At 37.4% G+C, this 16,647-nt stretch overlaps 1 protein-coding gene across 11 annotated transcripts in view; it reads left to right on the forward strand.

Annotated features, from left to right (window-relative positions):
* The window catches only part of LOC148868872 (mRNA capping enzyme family protein), an 81,536-nt gene that overhangs the window by 26,275 nt on the left and 38,614 nt on the right, over positions 1-16,647 (forward strand). For all 11 annotated transcript variants that reach the window (XM_088971328.1, XM_088971320.1, XM_088971322.1 and 8 more), the window contains 2 exons: positions 766-904; positions 12,079-12,230. In XM_088971328.1, coding sequence (XP_088827454.1) covers positions 766-904; positions 12,079-12,230 — 291 coding nt within the window. The remainder of the gene's footprint in view (positions 1-765; positions 905-12,078; positions 12,231-16,647) is intronic.

Below are 16,647 nucleotides of genomic sequence, written 5' to 3' on the forward strand. Positions count from 1 at the left end.
CAAAAGGAATTATGTTAAAAAAGAATTAGCATTCTTGGTTCCAAATAATCTTGGCATTTTGTGAAGGTTACCTTTGGCTGCTGATGACAGATCCAAGGTGTCTTGAATAATGATTTGATGATGGTGAAAATGCTCTCTTTCTCATTCTGAATTTATTGTCAATGTTGGGTTGGTCATTTGGAATCATTGTTTTTTTTTATTTAATTTTTAATTTTTAATGTTATCTTTGTATTTTTACATCTGTGTTGGTTGTTGTTGTTGAAATCTCTTTGGCATTAAGTTTTAGCCTTCGTTCCTTTCTTTTGATAGATATTTTCTTTTACTATCAAAAAATACATCTCTAACATTTCTATAAAAACTGTTGAAGAGTATGCCTGCCATTTCTTTATCCATTACCAGGGTGCAATGTTCGTTTGGTCTTTCTATCCTTTTCTTTCCTAACCGAGATGTTTATAGAGGATTACGTCTCTTCTTAATATGCTAAGCTTAGAGTCTTTTTTTAATGTCTTGGCTCTGTTGCTCATGAAAGGCGCAATTGGGATGCTAAACCTTGTGTCATTATTGCATGGCACTTTGGTTCTGCATTGGGAGGCAGTGTGCTAATTTTTTTTTTGTTATTTTCAAATATTTTTTAGCAAACATAGCACTGATCCCTTCTCTTGTTATTTGCCAACAAAAGAAAAAAGTCCTTCTCTTGTTGTGAGAATTATATATGTATATATATATTTTCCTTCCCTTTGATATTTTGTATGCCTTGTCTCTCAGGAACGTGAGGAAAGGCGCCAACGATTGAAAAGAGAGTATCAAGATGAGGGCCCAAGGCGTGTTTCACAGACACCTAAGAAAGATTCAATGATCCAAAACAAAAAACCTAGACCTTATGATAGAAACAGGCCTCCATCTGGTAGGTGTTAGTTTTATTTCTATGATTGGTTTCATAATAAAGATATTTTACAGACATACTTTTGTGTTATAATGTTTCCGGCTTGGTTGATATCTATAGTCATGGCAATGCCATACTCATTTTGTTAATAAGTTTTTGTTCTTCAAAGCTGGTAGGTCTTGCTATTTTGGAGAGGTTGTAAAGCATCCATAAAAAATATTTGATTGTGTGTTTGTCTATAAAATTTGAGGAGTTTCATGTTTTATCTTGGTAGAATGTTGAGCTAATGGTACATTTATTGGATATGAAAGGGACTGGAAATAAGTAATTGGTCAATGCAAAGATAATTTTGGACTTTAAAGTCTTGTGCATGAGACAGACTTATACTGATCAGAGGAGTAATTTCAATGGAACATACAAGGCGTCAGAAACTTGTAACATTGATTTGTTATCTTGATTCACAAAAACTAGAGAAGGATTTATCTTGCAGCTCTTTTGGAAGCATGATTTCCTTGATTACTGTGCATTTCTAATGTGAAATGCAGATACAAGCATCAACTAACGCAGGTGGTGAATGGACATTTCAAGAAGATAATGCACTTGTTGGGAAAATATGAGTTAATAAATAAAGAATAGAAAAAGGGCCATTACTTGGTCTAATGGTAAAATCTCAGGCTGACAAATGTGAGATACGGGTTTGAGTCTAAGAAGTAGCCACTTTATGCCAAAAATGCCAGAAGTTAGGTCTGTATTCAGTCCACCCTCCAAAAACCCCGAATATCTGGGATCAACATTGGGCGATGACCTTTTTTTATGTAAAAATAGAAAATATTTTAAAAAATGTGGAAGTCAGGCTACCTGTTTGGTCATAGTTTTTTTGGTAGGTAACTTATATTTTGTTGTAAAAGAGTGAGAGGCAGAAGGCAACTTCAAGAAAGGGACTAGGCCCAACCTTGGAGACCATAAAATGATAAAATTACTTTATGATAGAAGGCCAAATATGCACCACTCTATCAATTTCCGCAATTACTTCTTGAAGCTTGCACATTTATCTTTGAATATTCTGCTATTTCTGTCCTTCCAAATGCACAAACAGATGGTGAAAGGAAAACATATTCCACAATATCCTTCCCCTTTTACTGAAGCCACCAGATGGCTAAGAGTCTACTAGGCAAACCAGGTCATCAGGAGTAACCAAGTTATGCCCCAAAAGCTTGAAAGATCCCCCACACCAAAGAAGAAAACCAACAATGGATAAATAATTGATTGTGTGGTCATTCTTTCTTTTTTTTTTTGATAAATATTCCCGATTGAATTTTAGTTGCCTCAAGTAGGGCCATTATGCAATGTTTGTCCTTGCTATTTGGTCTCTTGGGAGGGATGGACTGGATACAGACCTAACCTTTGGCATTTTTTGGACTATGTGGCTGCTCTTAGACTCAAAGCCATGTTCTCATACTTAATCAACTTGAGTTTTCAATTTCACAAAACAATGGCCTCTAATATTGTTTTTGATAAAGGTAATTTTGTTAAAGAGAAAAGGAGGATACATAATCAAGACTATCAAGTGACAAGAAGTCACCTAAAAAAAACTGCATCAAAACATAGACAATACCATCCCATCAGATAACACCTAACTTAAATAAACACCTTCTCCAAAGAAGAGGGTAAGCCCCGGCTAGGCAATCTTCTGAGAGGCAAGAATAAAAAAACACTTATATTTTACCAGCACTATAGTTGAATCTAACATAATATTATCTCTCTCAGTGAGCTACATTACCCTTCCATAACCTCCCTAGATCCCTCTAAACATCATTTCTCTGCTATTACAACAATGACTCTACACGTTTGAAACTTACCCCCACCCACTTTGTTGAAATTCACAACTGTGCATACGAAGTGATGGAGGGGTATAGTATGGTGCAAAAAAGAGGATTCTGCTTGCTCCACTTCATTCATGGTCCCCACTGTAAAAGCTGGATATATGAAGAAGTTTCTATGTGATGCAGCTTTAGTTATCCACCCACCCCCTTTTTCTGTCAAGATTTGCAAGTCTCCTCTTTTGGAAATTCATAGAAAAATAAAATCAGATCAGCCTTTAGCTATGAATGGGAAATAATCTTAATCCCTATTTGGTTAGGCTGTGGCTGGACTTTTGAAAGCCATAAAGCTCAAGAAAGATCTTTTATAGTTTTGGTAAGATATTCTTTGAAGACCATAAATCTCAAGAAATATCTTTTATTGTCTGGTAAGACGTTTGTCCAATAGAAATTGCAGCTCAAAAAGACCAAAAATAGGAAGCTTAAGTGCCTGTTTGGGAGGGCTTTTGGCTTTGTAAGGTGGAGCTCACCCAGAAAGCCTATAAGCAATGTTTGGTAAAAAATCCAGAGAGCCAAATTTAGGGCCTGTTTGGCATGCCTTTTGGCTGTTTACAAGCCGGGAAGACCAATTTTCGGTCTATTCCCGTTTGGCTCGCAGAAGATCTAGCCGCCAAAAGACGGTGCGCCGAAAAGATGTGGGAAGCCCATTTCGGGCTGATTTCTGAAGCTTCCTGCACCTTTCGCGTTTTAATCTTGCGTGGAAAGATGCGGGCAGACGCACGGAAAGACGCGTGTCTGCCAAACTGTCTTCGGGCTGCCCAGATCTTATGTCAAAAGCTCAATGTGTCTTTTGACTGTTAGAGCTACAAGAAGATCTTCTCAAAAAGATGCGCCAAACGGGCCCTTAGTCATTCTGTAGCCATTTACATGGCTCTCTGTATAAGTCTCTTCCAGTAGTTTCTTCAAAGCAGCTACATGTGAAGCTAAGCCCTCCAAAATGGGCCCATAGTTGTTGCTTTTTTTTTCCAATTTCCTGCTTTACCTTCCAAGGCAACTAGAAGGTGCCCTTTGATCATTTTCTGTTGTTGTGAGACCAAAGATGAGGTTTTGGAGAGAGAAGTTATCAAACAGGCTTTCCAAGCTTTTTCTTTATTTTTGGAAGTCTAAAAGATCTTTTGAGTTTTTAGGCTTTGAAAGATCTTTTTAGAAAGCCCAACCAAATGACACCTTTGTAGCCAAGTTTGTTAATAAGTAGTCTTCTAGGTTATTTTCTATTTTGAATTTAATCAGGACTATATATCTTTTCGTTGTTTTGAAAGGTAAAGTAATTTGTATTAAGTATAGAGTGTGACCTCAAAAAACAAAAACACCTCCATTAGGGGCATAATGTTTACATGCTTACATGTATCAGACAGTATCGTTTCCAATAAAAAAAATTGCATACATGTTTCTGTCCCCAACTTCTCTGCTTGTACAGATTTGTATATAGCTTCAAAAAAACCATGGTAAAGTCATTAACCCAGGTGATTTGATTCCAGTCATCACTGAAATCTTGCTTAAAACCTGATAATTCTTTGTGAAGGCATACCCATCTATTTATATCCCTTTCCACTTGCCCCATTAGAGCCTCTATATTGGATTCTTTCTGTTTGAAGATGTGCCTATGTATTTCCAACATTATGTTCAAGCATATGGATAAAGGTACAAGAGCCCATAGAAGCTTGACCCATATGCTAAAGCATTTTTGAGGGTCAAGTGGTCATCAACTAGTGAAGGTGCCTTGGAGGTACCCAAAGCTTCCAAAGAGCTGTATACTATGGGCCCAAAGCCTGTAAGTGAAAGAACAGTGAACCAGCAAATATCCCACATATTATTCTGAGCCAGCAAATATCCCACTTGGAACCCTCCACCTCTTGGTTTAGTTAAACTAAATTTTGATGGCAGCAGCATGGGGAATCCAGGGCCTTTGGGTATGGGGGGGGTGCTAAGTGATGAGAAAGGGAATATAATAGCTATGTTCTCTGGTCCAATTGGAGTGGGAGACTCTTTGAGGGTTGAGGTGTTAGCAGCTTTGGAAGGGGTACAAAGGGCTAAAGACCTGGATGTCAAGAAACTGATTATAGAAGGAGATTCTGAGATTGTAGTGAACTGGCTAAAAGAAGACACCTCTAAGCTTTGGAGCTACAGCAATGAAAAGAGAAAATTCAAATGGCTGATCAAGAACATGGAAGTTTAGTGTACTTGGGTAAAGAGAAATACAAACTCCTTTGCTGATGGATTAGCTGGGCAAGGGGTGAATAGGGATTCTGGTTCCTGGGCTCAGTTGTAATTGTCCTTCTCCTTTTGTGTGCCTGCCCACTTTCTTGGGGAGTTAAGATACTTTAGCTCCTCTACTTTGTAAGCTTATTCCTATTTATTGAAATCTGTTGTTATTGATAAAAAAAAAAAAAACTCCGAATCTCACATCCAGAGATTATGAATTGTCAGAATCTTGTTCCTTATGTCTGTCCAAAGGAAGAAGATCACTTAAGATGGGACCCCTGTTCTCCAAAAGGCACTTCTATGGGACATCTTGATTGTCTTCTTCCACCAACTTATGGATCATATAGAAAAGTTGCAATCTTTACTAACTTTCCACCACCTGCTGTCCCTCTGTTAGGTTGGGGGTGCTGCTGTTCCTATTTGGAGTATTAGATCTTAGCAAGTTGTTAAAAGCTTATGATTTATGATACAGTTCACTATTTGAATCATGAATCACGAAGGGTTTTGATTTGTATCTTAGGACCAAATCCTTTTTTGGAAAAATCTTATGATTTTTGTTTGAATCCTACGATTTATACAATTCTTGCAATTCAAATCAAGTCAACTAAGAATTATTTCTTTACTTGACGTTATTTAAGACCATATATTGAGTTTATTTCCATCATATGTAGGATAAAGTCATTGTATGCGGATTATTTGACTTTCAAGTTAAACTTGTATATATCATCTTAGACTTCTATTGTATAAGTGGTAAATTCTATTGGTTTAAGTACACAAGTGGTAGATATGGATTAAAAATAGGGTAAATCATGTTTCTATATATATTTTTCCTTTTATCATATCTACATTAAAATTTTTGACAAGTTTTAAAAAAAATAGAAATAATCTTAAGATTTACGATACAATTCACGACTTGATTTGATTCAATTTTCTATGTGATTACAGTTTTCAGAAGATATTTTGTTTACCTTTGGTCTTAGAGGCCAATAGTCTGTTTCACCCTGAGTCTATAAATAGGGTGGAAACTTGTGTAAGGGGATTGGTGAAAGAAATCCATTTTATAATCAGGTTTGGTCATTCTCTAAACATTTTGAAGTTGATGACTACTAATGGATTCTGTAGTGCTGATTCTTAGAGAAGCCTAGGCCTGGATTCCTAGGGTATTCCATCATTAATTTTCTTTCTTATTCTACATATCTGTTTCAGATCTGATTTTAGATTATCCCTACACATTTGCACTTATGGTATTTTGTGTTTTATCCTACATCACAAAGTTTTCGTTCTCTCTTTCTTCCAACTCCACTTTTATTGCATGTTCCTCACCCCTAAAATGAACACATTGAAACTCTTTCTTAGCTTCCTTTTCGACCATCCTGTTTTTTAGAAAGGAAGATACAAGAATCCCATGGAGAGGCATGAGTTGTGACCTCTCCAATCAATCATGACCAAAAACAGACTACAAAGATGCCCAAATCTATTTTCTTTTCGATCTTAACAACTTCATCTATGAAATGTTATTTTCAGGCCTCTTTGCTATCTCTACCCTTAAAAATGAACCGGTTTCCTCTTTTCTTGTACCTTCTAATTCACCTTTTGGGTTCGGATGGAACCTGAGCTTGAGAAGAGATGTCAAGAACATATAGTTAGCCTGTACTTTAGCCTTATTATCCATTCTTCAAGGGGTCTTCATTGAGCCATCAAAGACAGATAATAGAATATGGACACTCACTCCCTTGGGTTCCTACACTTGTGCCTCTTTCTTTAAAGCCCTTTACCCCCTCCCCTTGTTTGATTGTCTTTCCCTGTTTAAGATGTGTGGTGTCGACCTATACCTCGAAAGGTTGGGAGTTTTTGTTGGGAAACTTTTCTGGAAAGAGTTACTACAGGGGATCTACTTCAAAGAAAAGGACCCAATAGTTGTTTGTCTCCTCACTGGTGTGTTCTCTGTAAATCCGATGGTGAGTCTGGATACCATTTACTAATTTATTGTCAGTTTGTTAAAGTTATTTGGGAAGGGTTTACTTCTTTGTTTGGGTGCAGGTGGACACCCCCTTTGAATGTGCAAAGCTTATTTACTTTCATTCCTAACTGGCCAACCAAAAGGGCCAAGATCATGTCCCCTTTGAATGTGCAAAGCTTATTTACTTTCATTCCTAATTGGCCAACCAAAAGGGCCAAGATCATGTGGAGATGTGGTAGGGTTGCGGTTGGACTGTTTGGGAGGAGAGAAACTCAAAGATATTCTCAAATAAGGAGAGAAGTTTGGAAGTAATCATGAAGACTATTCACATTAGGGTGATACATTGGTTGAGGACATTGGAATTGTTTACAACGTTCTTAGTTGATGAGATGATAAGAAGTTGGAAGGAGATTGCAGATTCAGGCTCAATTAAGAAGACCTTAAATTCCTGCTGGACATATCCACCTCATGGGTTTACCAAACTGAACTTTGATGGTAGCAACATGGACAATCTAGGGCCCTCCAGAGTAGGGGGAGTGATAAGGGATGAAAAAGGGAATTTGTTAGCCATGTATTCTGGTCCAATTGGGGTGGGAGATTCATTGAGGGCTGAGATTCTAGGAGCTCTTCAAGGGTACAAAGAGTCAAGGAAATGAATATTAAAAAGTTGATCATAGAAGGTGATTCTGAAATTGTGGTGAATTGGCTAAAAGAGGACAGTTCTATGCTCTGGAAATACAACAATGAAAAGAGGAAGTTCAAGTGGCTCACCAAGGACATTGAAATTAATTGCACATGGATAAAGAGAAGTACAAGTGCATTGGCAGATGGTGTAGCTAGGCAAGGGGTTAACAGGGGCTGTTTTGTAATTGTTTCATGGTTAGGATGTACTTTGGGTAGTTGGGAGTTAAGATTCTTTAGCTCCTTCCCTTGCAATGTTGATTTTCTCAATCATTAATAAAATTCATTGTTATTGATAAAAAAAATGTTATTTTCACCATCCACCCACCCTTCATCTACCTCTTTTGAGCTTCACTAGTCCACACCATCCCTTTCGTATTGTCCTCCACTCTCTTTTATTGGTTTTGTTATATATCTTGCATTTGGAATTTTGATACCCTTGACAGAAGTTTGAACAACTAGCAACTATTGGGAAACCCACAATCACCAGTAAACAGGAACTTGTGCAACCTGCAACAAGTTTGAAGAAGTTGGTCCATGTAAAACTAGCCTAAAATAGGGATGGATCAATGAATTCACAATCATTAATAAAGACCAAGTGGATTAAACATGAAAGTTAGGCTTTATCGTCTTAGGGCAGGTTGCCTTGTGGTACCTAACATCTTCCCTGGGACACAAAAATGTTCTCTTACCTAAATCTCATGTTAGCACTTAGCAGACCTCATTGGATTTGTTTATTTTTTAATTTGCATATTTCCATGACTAATTGCACCCATATAGTTGGTGGTGATTCCCTTTTCTTCTTTCTTCTTTCCTCTTGAGGATTGAGTTTTCTTTCTATTGCTTTCATTCTCCCTCTGTGGGATGGTGAGATTACTAGTGTACAGCTATAGATGAAGAAAATAATGCCATTATGGTTCCATTGCAATTTCTAATGACTCCTCCAATCCCTGGTTTCCCAACATTTCCCAAGATGCAACAATGAAAGTTCATTTTGATATAGGCATGTGTAAGAGGTGACCAAAGATTATAGAATGAAGCTGATTATGTTATTTTTCTGCTATGGGTATTTAGGTATTTTCTTGGTAGACATATATGTCTTTTTTGATAAGATTATGTTGGTCCTTTTACGTCTTAAGTAAAATTGAATTCTGATGGATCTAGCATGGGAATCCAGGTGATTTAGGAATAGATAGCTTCTTTTGGGATCACAAAGGAGATACACTAGTCATTAGTGGTATTCTCAGGATTGGTAGGTGCTTAACACTTGATCAGAGCCGATATGGCACCTCTCCTTCAACACTTAACTTACAGCTCCCCGCAATGAGGCTCGAGGTGCAGCCTCTAGGCTATATCATAAAGGTTATATCCATGATATTTGAATCTTATTGTGGAAGGGGGCTCAAAGACTGTAATTGGTTGTCTAAATGATGTAACTGCAGGCCTGATGTTGTACGTTAAGACACTTGAATAAAACTTGATACTTGGTTCTCATCAATGAAACATTTTTTTTTCTCCGTGTTCTGTCAATCTATAAATACTCTAGTCTCCCTATCTAGGGATGGAGTTAGAAGACAGTCACTACATTGTAAGTTTGGAACATATATCCATTGGGTTAAAGGTGTTATTTCTATACTGTTGGGCTATTAAAAAATTGTGGGTTGAGTAGCAATAGGTTGCTATATTTTCATTTTTGGGGAAGGCTGAGAGTTTTTCTGTTTGTAATATTATCTCCTGTATTTATTTTTCTAGTATGGAGTCTGGAGCATCTCTAAATTCCTGTTTAACCAAAGAAAACTTGATCAGGAGAGGCATGGGTTTGATTGATGCAGCATGCTCTCTATGTAATGAAGATGTGGAAAGCACTAATCATTTATTTATCCATTCATTGTAAGCCGGCTGGTTTCCGGTGACAGTGGGTGAGAAAAATTTTTGGGATGTTTGGATGCAATCTTGAGTCAGTGGAGCTTTTATCAGTTGCTGAAATCTTAGAGGTCTTACAAAACAAGAAAAGGTGGTTTGGAAAAATGCTTTGACAGCTGTTTTCTGGACATTGTGGATAGAAAGAAATTATCTTCAAAGAGAATTCTGATTCTGAAGATGGTCTGTTAGCTAAACTGAAGGTCAAAGTTATTTCTTGGGTGGGTGTGAATAGGGATTTTTACAAAATTTCCAATGAAGATTTTTTTGATAGAAGTTTTCTTTTTGTAAAGTCTGAATTATAGGGCTGGTTTGATTGTCTTTTCTGTTTGGGGGTGATGGTTGTATATCCTGTGTACAGGTCCTTGGTGTACAAGGATCATTTTGATTAATGAATAAAAAAAGACAAACCACTCAACCTACACACATAATACTTGTATGTGCATGCAAGTAAGATGGATGGTGAAGTGGGAGGGTCTTTTGATGTTCTGGTAGAAATCTTAATTGGGAAAAGATGGTCAACTCAAGCAGTGAAGAAAAAAGGGAAGTGGAGAGGTAGAGGAAAACCCACCTCTAGAGGAAGAAGAACCACTTCTAACTCTAAGGGAGGAAGAAGAGGTTGGAAAGGGAATAACTCTTGCCTTTAGCTTCGTATTCTCTTGCGAATTTAGAGCAGGAGGAATTGATTGTTGTTTGGAGGGGTGAAGTTTGGATCTCTTGGTTGAGTAGTTAGTCTCTGAACTGGTATGCTGCGGTAGTCTTACTTTTTTTTTTGGTAATAAATAATTATATATAAAGGAAAAAGTTTTATTAAAACTAAACATAATACAAACAATCAAATTATAAAATAAAAGCATGGTGTTTTTTTGAAGAAGGTAAGGTATTATATTGCAAAAGCAAGCAAACCGAATACATCAGCCCATGTACAATCAGAGCCTGTACATTGGGAATATAAACATGGTAGTTTGGTTAAATGTTTTCTGTTCTTTTCCACATAAAGTATGAACTACATGGTTAGAGCAGCAACAAGGGGGCAATCATTAATCTTGCCCCATGAATAGGGAGAAGAGGAGAATAATAGAGGAAGTACATGGTTAGAGCAGAAACAAGGGGCAATTATTAATACTGTCCTATGAAAGTGGAAAGGAATAGAAGAACTGTGTGGTTACTTGTCAAAATAAAAAAAAAAGGATCTATGTGATTAGAGCAGAGACAAGGGGAAATTGTTAATCTTGCCCTATGAATAGGGCAAAGAGGAGAATACAATGGGCTTTTTTGAGCCTGACCTCTCTGGCAATGCTATGACGACAAATGATATAGAGACAAGCATTTTATCTTAAAGCCCATAACTGATTGTTCTCGTCTCTGGGCTTCTTTTAAAATTTCCATTTCAATCTGTTTGAGTTCAATGATGATTTCTTAGGTGTCATTATGTGTTAATGGTTCTTATATTGGGACAATATCTCTTATTTAAGTTCCAAACAAGTCCTTAATGAAATGTGCTACTTCTTTGAAGAATGTTTACGTTTCTAGGAGGTATATGACATCTTTTCATCTCCTAAGCATTGGTTACTGTCTGTTTGTTTCTACTGTACGAGTTACATTTTAGTTGACATGTCATGATTATGGATCTTTGATTCTATAGTCATTCCCCATTGTTGGTTAATTCAATTTAGGGGATGTTCTGTAATGTGGATGAAAAATTGGTGGGTATGTACTGGTCCACACATCATGCCACTGTGATAGGGACCAATCCACACCAAACCAATGCTTACAGCTGTTCTGGATTGTGGACAAAATGTGTGGACTGAAAAATTTCACACCCATGAGGGTGCTCACTATTGATTTCATACATCTCACATACAACTTGTGGCATAATCTACATAATCAATCATGAATGGAAAATTCTTATATTTTAAGCTCAAAATAAATTGGAATAATAATAAATAATAATGGGTAACCAATATGTAATTACTGATAAATATAAAAAAATATATTTGTAATAAACAATTTAAAAATAAATGAAAGTAAGCTAAAAAAAAAAAAACTATGATGAAGTCTAACACACACACACAAAAAAAAATTATATACTAATAGTAATCATGGTGGAGGAAGAGTAGCAGTGAGAAATGGTAAGAGGGTTTCAAATGGTAAAAAAGGGTTTTGAGGCTGGTGCATTGCATTGAATCATCTATCCATTTTGTCCATATCGTGACCAGCCCCAACCACAAGATAATGATGATGACGAGAAAATGCCCTGCAGACTGTCCCAGTCCACAATATATTGTGGATGGGGACAGTCCACGATGACCTAAATGGCTGTATAATGGTCCCATCCACAAGATATACATGGAACCACATACTACCTTAGTTGGTCCTAGCTCTTGATCAATGTATGTAGTTGAATTGATTCAATAGATGTTTTGTTCGATTGCCTGACTGAACTGTTTTGAGAAACAGTATCAAACAGTATCTTCAATTCTGCTTCATATTTGGGTCATGGTTGGTTAAACTTGTGCTATAATCTTCTCATATGGTTGTATATTTTACAGGTTGGCTGGATTGTCCTTCATATGGTCAGAACATTGGTTACATAATTCCTTCCAAAGTTCCTCTTAGTGAATCTTTCAATGACTCTGTACTTCCTGGTAAAAGATACTCCTTGAGACAAGTGATTCATCAACAAAGAGTGCTAGGAAGGGAGGTAAGTACTTTGAAGTTAATGACGTTCTCTTTATTTATTTTTTTTTTCACCATTAGCAATCTGACTGCATGTCCTTTTTTGGACTAATCAACATATTTCTTTTTTATAATAATGAGGCCCATTCTTTAAAACCTTTCAATTGTATATCAAATGGTAATGATAGTAGTGAGGCCCATTATGCATTTTACATAATTTTTAAGGGCCTTCATGTGGCTTTCACATTTGGCCTGCAATTGTTTTCACAAATCCATGTGAACTGATCCCAATACCATGGGCCTAAAATGTTACTCCAGTAGTTTAAGTCTGATAATGTCCCTAGGGGTAAAAAGAAAGAGGTGGGAGGAGAAGGAAGGGGGTGACCCATGGAACAGGGTTTACAACCGGAGAAGAAGGCTATCAGGCTTTTCACAGGGAGAAAAGGGAGAGAAGGGAAGGGGAGAGGGAGAAGCAGAAGATGTAGGGGAAAGGATAAAGAAGGACGGGAAGGATTTTGAACAAGAAGGAAAGGAAGGTCAAAGAGATACAAATTTAATTCAAAATGGGGAAGTGGAAATTAATAAATTGATTGAGAGGGAAGTTAGGATAGGAAAATCTCTTGGTCTGTTCTTTTGGGGAGGGGAAGGATTTGCGTGGATGGCCTTTGAGAAGTTTGAACAAAGGAAGAGAGAAGAGAAAAAAAGAAGAGTTCAGAAAAAAAATAAGGGGTGTGACGGAGAAGGGGGAAGAGGAGGGTCTGGAAGAGATCGAGTTAGGGTCTGAAATTGGGAGGGTAGAGTAGGAAGGTGGGGGAGGGGATGAAGGTACTTAGTTGGAAGGTTAGGGGCCTGAGGGAGGGAGGAGGAAGGGATCTGGTAAGAAATTTGATTAGAAGCCACAGACCAAAAGTGGTTCTGTTGGAAGAAAACAAAGTTGGAGTACTTGGATTTAAACATAAAGTGCGAAATTTGGGGAGAAGGGGACAAGAGTGGGTGGTTCTTAAAGCGGTGGGGCTCTCATGGGGGAGCCGTGATTCTCTGGGATCCAGGTGTTTTAGGGAAAGTAGGGGAGAATCTACAATCTTGTTTCCAGTTTTCTAAGTCAGCAGATTTGATTTGTTAGAGAGTTCCTGGAGTGTTCTAGATTTACAACCTTGTAATGTGGAGTTGTTTTAAGTATGAATTGTTCTTTTTCTGTTTTGGTATGTCAGCTTGACAACTAATTGCTCTGTGCTGTTTCTCCATTTTATTTTTAATGAAAAATTTCCTCTTACCCTTCAAAGAAAAAAAAAAAAAACATTACCAACAACCAAATTACCTTCTTGAATGCTTTTTGCATGCTATCTCCCATCTAACTAAATAGTCTTTCACCCCTTCACCTGGATCCCACAAGAAATCCCTCATTACTTTCTCGATCTTTTTAGCCTTCTTTTGAGGGATCCTAAAGATTGAAAGATAATAAATTGGTAAATTTTCAAGCGTAGAATTTATTAGTGTGATCCTACCTCCTAATGATATATTGATATATAATTTCTCTTTGAAATTGCCAACCTCTTTGCACACTTCTGTAAAATTGGCTTCCAAAACCTACTTTCTTTAGATTTGTTTCCTAGAGGAAGGCTCAGATAGGTCAAAGGCCGGCTAGAGGTTGAACACTCGAAAATGATCACTATTGCATTTATCTCTCCTAATCCATATTAATCCCCACAATACTGATCTTCTGAAGATTGATTTTCAGATTAGAAATGGTCCAAACTTCCTCACCATCTCTTTCAAATTCCTCACCAAACTCTGATCTCCCCCTTTGCAAAAAAATTATTATATCATCAATAGACTGAAGGTGAGCAATTAAAATGCTGTTTATTCCTATTTTCCACCCCTTAATCGCCTCCTCCCTGTCAGCCTTGGAAATTAATTCGTTAAAGACATCAACTATTAGGGTAAAAAGGAAGGGTGAAAGAGGCCCCCTTTGTGCCAATTTTGTACAAGAAGAAATCTTTAACCACCCTATTGACCAAAATAGAAAAGCGACATGATTTTATGCACCCAATAATCCGATTGCACCATCTCTTTCCAAAACCACAAATTATCATTACCTCAATTAGAAAGGTCCAATCCTCTGAGTCATAGGCTTTCTCTAAGCTCTCCTTACACACAAACTTTACTTCTCCATCTCCTCATCTCCTCCAAACATTCATTAGCAATGAGTATTTGATTGTATCTATCTCTATTGGATGAAAGCCCCTTGATATTGACTGATTATGGAATGAAGAACCACTTTAATCCTTAGGGAAAGAACCTTGCCAATTATTTTGTAGATGCTAATCACTAAACTAATTGGTCTGAAGTCCTTTGGGTGACTAGCTTTAGGCTTCTTAGGGATAAGGACTAGAAAGGTTTCCCTCCTTACACACAAACTTTACTTCTCCATCTCCTCATCTCCTCCAAACATTCATTAGCAATGAGTATTTGGTTGTATCTATCTCTATTGGATGAAAGCCCCTTGATATTGACTGATGATGGAAGGAAGAACCACTTTAATGCTTAGGGAAAGAACCTTGCCAATTATTTTATAGATGCTAATCACTAAACTAATTGGTCTGAAGTCCTTTGGGTGACTAGCTTTAGGCTTCTTAGGGATAAGGGCTAGAAAGGTTGCATTAGCACTTGCCCCTTGGGCTGAGGAAATACTTCTTTGCAAACTCATTGAATACCTCATGCAATTCATCCTAAATAATTTCTAAACAATCTTGAAAAGGCCATTGTGAATCCATTTGGTCTTGGGGATTTAGATTTATCCATTGAGAAGACTATGTTTTTTATTTCCACTTCTTAAAAGTTCCTTCTAGCCATCAAATTGCCTCATCATCCAACAATGGCCATTGAAGCCCTTCCAATCTCACTCTATCATTCAAATGTTTCCTATATATGGACTTTAAATGATCCACAAAAATCTTTGCAATCTCCTCTTGGTTTGAAATCTCTTGCCCGTCCACCTCCAATCTGGCCATAAAGTTTTCTTTTTGTCTTCGCCCATTAGCCATTGTGTGGAAAGATTTTGTATTGCCATCCCTTAGTTCCTTTATGTCTGGACTTCTTTCTATACCAAATCTCTTCTTTATATATGCCTTCTTTTAATTCCTTCTCAACTCTCCATCTTAAGTCCCTTTTTCCTTCAGTAATGTTTTCTTGAGACTCCTCATCTAGTTCATCTATCTTAGGTAGTAGATTGAGCTCCTACTCCTCTATTCTCCTAGAATGCTCCCTATTCCACTCCTTTATTTTTTCTCTTAACCTCTGCAGCTTCTTATGAAATCTCACACCTTTCCACTTCACTTCTCTTTGCTCCTGCCACCAAAACTCTACTTTCCACACAAATTCCAGATGGGTAAGCCATATATGTTCAAATGTAAAAGGTGTAGGATCACTCAAGAAGGCTTGAGGACCTAACTTAATATGACAGTGGCTTGAGGTAACTTTGGGTATGGCCTTAGACAAAAGACACCAATTCTACCCCATGCTTCTTCCATTCTAAATTAAATAAGAACCTATCCAGCTTCTAACAAAGGGAGTTTTCATGGAAGTTTGACTAGGTAAATCTAACTTGCAGAAGAGGGGGCTCCTTTGCCCTTATTTTAATTCCTTTAGACTGATTTGCTTGCAAGTGTCAGAGTTAGGTCAAGAAGAGAAAGGGGAGAAGGAGGAGAAAAGAGTTGTACGGGTGTCTAAGACAAGTCCTCACACCCAGAAATATGATATTCATATAAAGTAATAAAAAGACAAATCTGCCCCCAAGATACAAATAATGTACAGAAAGGTACAAGAAAAGAAAAGAGTATAGTGTACATGGAGTATAATATAAACATGCTCCCAAGATACATACAAAGTAAAAGGACAATTCTCTTTGTCTCTACACTCCTCAAACTGATGCTGAGGAATGAGCATCAGTTTGTCCATGAGATAAGTGTGCTGTGCTCTTGACATAGCTTTAGTGAGAAGATTGCAAGCTGAAGTCTAGAAGAGACATGAGGGAGAGAGAGATGGCCTGCAAGATGGAGATCCTTAATAAAATGACAATCAACTTCAATATGCTTGGTACATTCATGGAACACAGGATTGGAAGCAATCTTGATAGCACTGAGGTTGTCAGCAAAAAGAGTAACAATAGATGGAGGGTCAATATGAAGGTCATGTAAAAGAGCCTCGAGCCAAATAACCTCACTGCAGACAGAGGACATGGCCCTATACTCTGCTTCAATAGAAGATTTAGAAACAGTAGATTTCTTTTCACACTTCCAAGATATGAGAGAATTCCCTAGAAATACACAGCAACCAGTAGTAGATCTTTGAGAGTTTGGGAAACCAGGCAACAGCCCAATCAGCATCAGCATAATCAGAAAGTTGGAGAGACGATGATGGTGAAAGGAGCAGGCCATGAGATA

The sequence above is a fragment of the Nelumbo lutea genome, chromosome 2 (assembly GCF_056320005.1).
Source record: "Nelumbo lutea isolate HS-2025 chromosome 2, American lotus-T2T, whole genome shotgun sequence".
In the NCBI taxonomy this organism is placed as follows: domain Eukaryota; kingdom Viridiplantae; phylum Streptophyta; class Magnoliopsida; order Proteales; family Nelumbonaceae; genus Nelumbo; species Nelumbo lutea.